Consider the following 8,576-nt stretch of genomic DNA (forward strand, 5'->3'; position numbering starts at 1 on the left):
TGAGGCGAGAAAAAAAAAACCAATGAACCGGCTTCGCAGAGGACAACCGGCGCGAGGAGAGTACGTCCACTCCACGTCATCCACGGGTGGCCTCGTCCGGTAGTCAGCCACCTCGCTTGGCGCCCCTTACCTGCAGAAAGTGCAAGTGTGCGAGGGAATGGAGGAGAGAGGAATGGCTTTGCAAGACGCAGTGAGTGAGAGTGCCAGCGTTCGCCACGGCGGTGGCGATGGAGAGGGCGGGGGTGATGGCTGCCGCGCTGTGGCGGTGGCGGGCTGGGGGAGCCCCTTTCTTCTCTCAGAGGGAGCGCTGTTTACCAATTCTCCGCCTGGAGACCGGTATATAAGAGCTGGCAGCTCCCCGAGAAGGCATCCACATCGAGCTCAGCCTCAGAACTCACACACAACCAAATTCCATTCTTACCAGTGCGCGCCACTCATCTAAGTCAATATGAGGACCTTCGCTCTGTTTGCTGCGGTTTTCGCCTTCGGTAAGTACTTGCTTCCTTCCGATGATTCCTGACAGCCTGCGCCCTAATTAGCAGCTGGGTGGAGTAGCGATAATTAGATTCTATGAAGTTTGATAAGTGGTCACGTGGTTCGCTTTATCTGCATCTCATTTACTAGTCAAGATTTTGCGAACATCTTAGCTTTTGAGGGTCCAGGAACTCGATCCTAACTAAGAAATGCTGATTTCGAGATATCCACCGGAAAGAAACGGTTATAATGTATGCATTAGCTACTTCGCTACTAGGGGACTACTATAGATTGTTCGACGCACAGGCATTAACAGGACATCTCATCCCAGGACATCAGGTTCGACCCCCTAAGGACACAGGTCGCTGGGATACGCCCGGACGGAGACCTTATATTCTTATCTAATCAAGGATGAAACCTTTATTACTATCCACAGTCTCAGTGGTATCGGCTCGGACAGTGCGCTGCAAAATATTGCGAACTACGCAGCAAATTCTCTTATCAACTCCTCCACTAGGCAGATCCCCGAACCAGGAGTTTTCCGCTTCTCGTGTGTTCGTTTGCTCGCGGACGCCAGGCGAATACGTTTAGCGAGATTCTATCATTACCTCTAATCAGTTGCATAGTTACTGGGAACGACGAAGCAGCGAGATCGTTCGCGATGCAAGACATGCAGACAGACGTAGCGAGCGAATAGGGCATCCTCTGGCGTAGGTGCTTTATTCCCCCACAGCGCGTTTTCGCGAGCATTAATGGCTCGTAGCCTCGTCCTCCTCCTTCTCAAAAGCATTAGCGGCGTTTCCTCACAGTCTGAACCGCTATCACTATCAAAAGCAGAAAAGTACAGACCTCCTAGAAATCAGCCCGGAATGCAATGATAGATAAAACGAGCTAGCCAAGAGTTGAAAAGTAGACGGTAGGAAGAGAACGCGCACTAGGCAAGCAGAGAAGGCGACTGTTGGGAGAGCGAAGTCGCTGGCCTTTTATTTTTCTTTGATTTTTTTTTTTTAGACGTATCTACATCTCTTCGTCTGCCGTCTCGCCTCTCAGGAGTGCTGCGGGCAGCTAGAAGAGCTGTTGCGGCGGCAACTGCAGCCAGTGTCCCAGTAACCCCAAAGCGGTCCTCTCGTGGCGAGGGATCGGCCCCTCGGCGGAGCGCTTCTAAAAAACCCCACCTCCTTTAGCTTTCTTCTTTCGTCTCCTCAGTAGCGCTCCACTGAAGGGAGAAATAGATGCTGACAAAAGCAAGAGGAACCCCGACACGGCATGTGCTCCCCGCGCGCTCACGACGCTCCGCCGCCACCCAACTCCTTCTCCTCCGCATCCCAGAAGGTAGAACTGTAAAGGAAAGAAGGAAAAAAAAAAAAGAAAGAAATATTAAGTGGACGCGCGTTTTCACTTCTTTCCCAGGCTAAATCGTTCACGCCGCCGTAAGAGAGCTCGTAGCTCGTGCAGAAAAAGTTCCAAGTTCCCATACTGATCCTGGCCTCCAGTGACGAGACCAAATAGGTCGTTTAATATTCGTCGTCAAGTTAGCAGCATCTGTACGGAAGGGAAGTTCATCAAATAAACAAGAATTGATATTTTTTATCAAAAGCTGTTTCCACCTTTCATCGCGTCCTCAAAAGGGGGAGGGGGAGGGGAGGGGAGTTATAACACTTGCCGCAAGAGATGATTCGACGCGGAGATACGTTTGCACATCATCGTTTGTTTGTTCTGCGAATTAAATTGCGTTACTTGAACTTTCTTCATTTTCTTGGTTCTATATCGCCAGAACTTCCTATTGCATATGAATAACTTGACCGGGAATTTACGTGGGCTGTAGAAGGCGTTTTGGACTCGCGACACCACAGTTACATTGCTATTTATCGAACCATACTTCCAGTCCTAGGCATTTAAAAGTAGATAAGAGGAAATACCATGTTATATTAAAATGTATAAATGGATTAGAGAATCCTCCCTCCGCCCGCGCAACTCCACCTTCTCGCCTACTTCAGTGAGAGTGAAGTTTCATTCGTGAAAACTCAACTTCCAAGGTAAAAGCACATTGATTCGCTTCCGAAAGTGACGCGCTCGATACTCCGCTTCAAGCGCCTAAATTCAATTCGTCACCAGCCCGGAGGGGCGCCGCCGACCGTGCCCATTCTATCAAGGCATGGTGTACACCTGCGAGGTAAACGTCCAGCCAGACAAGGAGGTTATCTCTTTAAGCCATGCGCCGCGAACTGACAATGAGCCACATTGCATGCACGCGCCCTGAGGCAGATGCAAATCGCGCGCACAGCACGCGGGCAGACAGCTCCCGTGCCCAGAGACAAGCTTGGCCACGCCAGAGCAGCAGCAGCGAGCCCGACTCGATCGGCAACACGCGTCCTTTCCGAAACACCTTGAACTCAAACTAACGGCACTGGACGGACGTGCCAGCACTCCCGATGATAAGCACCGTGTTGCAAGTGCGCAGCTTCGAATCTAGCTTTCAATGCACGCTGGCAGCTGCTTTCGCAATGGAAAGGTTTTCAATCTTTCATGTAGAGCAAGGAACAGGTCCGCCGCCGATGGAGGAGGTATTGGTCGGTTTCCCATGGAGAGAGAAAGATGCCGCGATAGAGGCGAGAGACAGGGACGAGCGTGCGCAGTGTATGTAGTATGCAGCTTGCTTCATGCATGTCTGAAACGCGTTTCCTAATTCCTTCCATCGTTCCTTCTTGAGAGTGCGCCACTAGACGTATATGCAGCGACTGCTTTGTTCTCTTCTACAGGGTATTCGTCATTGTATAGATTGCAAATGTGCTAACGCTGCAGATATTTAAACCAACCTGGATACCTTTCGCGTCTTACATATGTCGGATGCATTCCGCAACGCGATGATTGATGCTTGCAAAGAGTTCAAGGAAGGTAGTGTCTTGCTCGATTATACAGCTATGAGGAAGCTCGTGCAATTAACCTTGAGGAGCTACTCCACTCCCGTTATTCTTCGTATCGACTAAGCTTGTCCCTCTGTACCACAGCTATATATAATGTTTGCGCGCAGCCGTGAAAACATCGTCGCGACCGCAAAAAGAGCATAAAACGCGATTTGTCCCGCCTAGGCTCTTTTCAGCCTATCAGACACCCGGGCTGATCTTGGACGGGATACGGGCGCACAAGAGCGACGAGTGGCGCTCGCAAGTATCATGAAGCCGCACTGGGCCAGCTGTTCAGGTGTTCGCTGCCCACACGAGATTTTCTTTTTTTTTTTTTTTCAATATAGGCCGCCGCTTTGCTGTAGAGTATTTTTAGACAAAGGTCAGATTTCGGCCAAGAGGAAAAAAGTACAGTATACAGTACGCGGTCGTTGGTGCCTGAGATCGTGCTGTGAAACGACGACGGCAACCGTACCGACTTTCTTTAGCCAAAGGCAGGTGGGCAGATAACCCCACAAAATCACTATGGTCGTCTCCCGCGAAGATCGCACAGACACACAGAAAGAAGAAAGTTTCTCTTCCTCGGATCAGTGCGCGCCCTGCGAGCCAGTCGAGCGCTCCCCCCAACGAAAGGGAAATTTTTAAAGGCCATTAGAAAACCCCGCAAGGAAAAGGAAAAGACGAGGGCGCTTGTTCAGACGGCTTGCTGTCGAACAATCGTGTCTCTGTGGAGGACAACAATCCTCAGCTGGTATGTGTAGATAGTTAGTATGGTTGAGCATTGAGTACATGCACGTTCTCGGAGGGCGCTTTCGGAGAGGAGGAAATGGACGCACCACCCCATCCCCCTCCGAACACGTGAGGTGCGTTCAAACGAAAGTAGACAAGGGGGGTAGCGGGACGAAAGGAGGTACGCCGCGCTCGCATCAGTGGGAAGCGCTTGACTGTCAGTCGCGACTAGCTTCCTTCAGTTCTCTAATGCCAGCTTAACGCGATTAGTACTCAGAGATAGTGACTTCCAGCGAGAGTAATAGATAGTGTTTGCTGCTTGCTCCGCCCACAGGAAAGAAAAAAAAAAGGGGGGGGGGGGGGAGTTCTGGAGCTTTCTGCAGCCGATTCCGGCAGGCGTGATAAATGGATTATCCTTCCCGTGGCTGGCGGAAATGCATTCGAATGCGCTGCGTCGTGCAGAAGCCGGAGTCAGTCCCGGCGTCTACCTTTGTCCCTTGCCTCAGCACTGTTATTCCCCGTCAGTATGCACCAACTAGCTCGACGCTCTGTTTTACTGAAGCAGATGAGATGCATGAAATCATTATTTAGGGCATACACGCACAGTTGGTTGCAGTGGACGGTATGTCGTATCGAAGTTAGCTGCGAACCTTAATACATCTATTCAAGGTCGTTACTCACGCGTTACGCAAGCATTCACTTGGAAGTGTGCTTGTGCACCAGACTTAGCCTAACCATTTTCTCTTCTTTCTCATTTTTTCTTCCGCAGCCGCCTACCAAGTCAACGGAGAGGCATGCAACTGCCACTTGCGCGAGCTGGATCTCTGCGCTGCCACGTTGCTGCTCTTCAACCAGAACCCATCTGGAGTTGCCACCACTGATGCTGAGGTCGACAAGCAGTGCGGCTTCCTCAAGGAGTCCCAGGAGTGCTTCAGGAACTTCACCACTCGCTGCTCCACCCCCCTGCAGAGGGAACTGATCGGGTTCGTCGCTGAGGGATCCCAGGAGCTCTTCAAGCAGTTCTGTACCAAGGGAACTGAAGTCAGGACCAGTAAGTACCCTTTTCTGGAACCCAGCCCGCCTTTGCGGCCATAAGTGGCCGAAGCTGTGCCGCGTAAAAGTCCAGCCTCCATAAGGAAATAATGATCCTTTCAAATGTAGTCGATCTTCACGAACAGCCAGCACACTAAATTCATTTCGCTCAGATAGTATCAAATGCCCACGTAATTGCGTACGTGCGGAAGTTCCGGTAACCATCATAAGTTTCCATCCTAAGTTCAAGATGGCATACTGACGCCAAGGATGAGGTCGGGTGGTGTTTTGAAGCACCAGCCTGGCACCATTGAGGCTGAGCCAATCAACGCCGTGATGCACTTGGTATGTGCCAGCTGATGTCATGCCAGTAGACAATCCTTACCGATGGGAACTGCGAAAGAAGATCGACAAAAAAAGAAAAAGTTGTAGCAAACGTGCCATCAGATTTTCAAGGTGCGCTCATCCATTACGTTCATAACTCAAAATACCTTTCACTCTCTGGAAGCGATTACGCAGAGAGGCATTCAATTCTTCACCGGGAACGATTCCAATGTATGCTTGGCTTCCTGGCCAGCGTCCATCTAAAACTCGATTTTTTTTTATCTTATTCACCGCTGAAACATTTCCTTAGACGTCGTAAAAGGAACATACAAAGTGATGAAGTGATAAGGAAGCATATATTACATTGCAGCACACACCTTGTTTTCTTTGTTTTAGTCTCGGGTCCTTGTTGATACATTTTCGCGAAAGAGCAATTTGCACCAGTCCTAGACTCGCCAGTGCATGACGTTATGCGTGGCGCAGCCGGGTAAATTTAGCTACCGAATCGGTGTTTAGCTTTTGGTAACGGAAAGTTCTTGTGCGGTCTCAAGACTATGCATTACATGAAAATATGAGTTTTAACACCTTTTATTTCTTTTTTCTTCTTCTCTGCAGACTACCTGAAGCACGCTCCTTGCCTTGGTCAGACCCTGCCCGACCAGAAGAAGTGTCTCACCGACATCCAGGCTGGTCTTGAGAAGGTCTCCACCGTTAGCTTCAGCGACCGTGTCCCAGCTGCTTGCTGGTAGGTCTTCCCTGTCCTTCTATTAGCTCAGTAATCACAATCTTCGGTGGTTGTCAGTATGTGAGCGATAATTCATTTCTCTTTATTTACCATTGCTTATGTCATTACTATGGAAGTGGCGGTCACTTTCACGTTTGAAGATAAGAGAGAGAGAGGGGGGGGGGGCATGCAAGAATATCCGTCAATTGTTCTCCTGTAATATGACGTATTATCCAGTATATGACGATTAGTGCGCAGGTATTTTGCAATATATCCTCAGAACAAGGACCTATCAACGGAAATTATCGCGCGCCGGCAGACCATAAATTCTCCGCAAGAGAGCGCATGGTGTATTCACTGAAAGCCTTTGAGAAACAACTGTCGAAAATGTATAAAGCTAGTATTAGGTGTTGTTTACTGAAAGCTGCTGTGTGTCTCGTTCCTAGTCGCCTTTCGCTGTAGTGGTGACTAACTCCTCCCTCCTTCTCTTCCGCACGCAGCATGTACAACCGCTACCAGGGCTGCACCCGCAAGGCCATCTCCAGCAAGTGCGGTGAGGAGGCCATTGAGTTCGGCGAGATCCTTGTCAAGATGGCCGCCTCCGACCTGCCCAACGTGGTGTGCACTTCCTACGGTGAGGGTAACGCCAGGTGCAACTCCCTTCTGCCACCCCCCGGCACCAAGCCCTCCGGCAAGCCCACCTCTGTGCTCTCCCGTCTCTTCTCCGCCTACCTGGGCAACTAGAGGACGACGACGTCGCACTGCTGGCAGCAGCGCTGCTCGGCCCTTCTGAAGCTTCCCCTAAGATCGGATGCGCCTCCATCCCCCGCCCTCTTCCTCGAAACGACCACCGAAGCCTAACGGACTTTCGCGGCGGTTGTGCTTTTGTTTTTATAGTTTTTCCCCTCCACTTCTCGCTACTCTCCCGGAAGGCCCGGGGCGGAACCTGCAGGACTGCCGCCGTACACGCCCGGGCCGACTCCGCCGTCTCGACCGGCGCAAACTTTCCCGTTGTCGCTCCCTCCTCCCTCCCTCTTTTCCACCCGCCTTCTTACGAGGAAAAGCAGGACAGCAGAAACACACACACAGAGAGAACTCACACGGACACTCGCACGCTTGTCAGCGAAATTAGGGCGCTTCAGAAGAGGTGTTCCTGTACAATGGCATTTAGTTTATTATCAGCGCCTGGGAGTAGATAACCCCAGAGCCAAGTGAGCGATAGAGATTGCACAAAAAAAAGGACTGCAAAAAAAGACATATAAAACGTAGTTGAATAGCAAGCCTTCGCATTTGTTTTTGGGACTTGTTTTGCCAACTGCGTGATCTCAAAAAGGGAAAAAAAAAAAGCAGATAGGTGTTGATGTCACGCACTCCCTAGAGTACGAAAAGTAAAAAGAAAGCAAGGCAGGATCTGCAAGGGTTAGCGATGCGGTCTCTGAATGCATGTGGCCATATCGGCCAGTGTGTGTGTGCCTTGAACAAGGGCCCGACTCAATGGCCTACTCTGTAGGGTTTTGCGTGAATAAAATTCCTAATGTTATTACTGTTTTCCAAGTCTGGCTGTCATTGTCTTTGTTGCTTCATTATTATTATTTTTTTCTGGAGCTACGAACCAACCGAGCTTCTTCTCTGCATGCTTGCAGCCTCGGGTGGGGATCCGGGAAAGCAATGTGCTGGTCACACCATTTGATCTAGATGCGCTATGATGGCCTCGTTACTTTGGGATAAAGGATGAAACAAAAAAAAGCATCATCTATCAATTAGTGGCAGTTCACCAATATATATGATAGGGAGGAAGCGGGGCATTCGTGTGAAGACCACGCTACCTTGCAATTTAGAAAACTTGATGCACTCGCATGTTTTGAGTGCAAAGCAGTGTTGCTGGCCAATAGCAGCAGTGAGGTGGAATGTTTTTCCTTCCTGGCAACTATTGCCAAGGCTTGTTTGTGCAGAGCTGGCAGAGTAAACAAACTGCAATCGTATGAGTGAAATGGAAGCCGGAAAGGTTTTCCATCGAGGCTGGTCGGTTTCCTTTGCGGTCGCCTGGATGCTCTCTGGCCCGAATGTTATGTCCGTTACGGGAATGCATGCAATTGAATGAAGACAACTTCCGCTACCTTTTGCGAACGTTCGGGGTCCTTGTAACACTGCGCTTCAGCTGTCTTCAGCTGCTGGCAACGCAATGTGTATAATATTGGGTGTGTATACGCAACCTCGCAGTGTCTCTGACAGGCTTCAGCCATGCTGTATGGCGAATACGATATATGCATCGATAATAGTTAATGAATTTGAAAAGGACACAGTGCCTTAGCATCTTTTGATATACCAGCTGCTTTCTTTGTGCTTTGATTTCTGCTTACTTACATCATTTCTTTTATCCCCAGTGCGAT

At 49.8% G+C, this 8,576-nt stretch overlaps 1 protein-coding gene across 1 annotated transcript; it reads left to right on the forward strand.

The window, feature by feature from the left end:
* The first annotated feature begins 343 nt into the window (after positions 1 to 343).
* LOC146186126 (uncharacterized) lies at positions 344 to 7,066 on the forward strand. The gene is made up of 4 exons (XM_084607055.1): positions 344 to 488; positions 4,876 to 5,157; positions 6,078 to 6,207; positions 6,687 to 7,066. Exons 1-4 carry the CDS (start codon positions 449 to 451, stop codon positions 6,928 to 6,930), a joined length of 696 nt encoding a protein of 231 aa, XP_084463181.1. The 5' UTR covers positions 344 to 448; the 3' UTR covers positions 6,931 to 7,066.
* The last annotated feature ends 1,510 nt before the right edge of the window (positions 7,067 to 8,576 follow it).

Source organism: Amblyomma maculatum, chromosome 6, assembly GCF_055883805.1.
Source record: "Amblyomma maculatum isolate TAMU_Amacu chromosome 6, ASM5588380v1, whole genome shotgun sequence".
In the NCBI taxonomy this organism is placed as follows: domain Eukaryota; kingdom Metazoa; phylum Arthropoda; class Arachnida; order Ixodida; family Ixodidae; genus Amblyomma; species Amblyomma maculatum.

Bases quoted from the DNA above. Each gene is read 5' to 3' on its own strand.
- LOC146186126 (XM_084607055.1), top strand. From the start codon at position 449: ATGAGGACCTTCGCTCTGTTTGCTGCGGTTTTCGCCTTCG. The intron at 5,158-6,077 runs GTAAGTACCCTT...TCTTCTCTGCAG, and splicing joins GGGAACTGAAGTCAGGACCA to ACTACCTGAAGCACGCTCCT. The intron at 6,208-6,686 runs GTAGGTCTTCCC...TTCCGCACGCAG, and splicing joins CGTGTCCCAGCTGCTTGCTG to CATGTACAACCGCTACCAGG.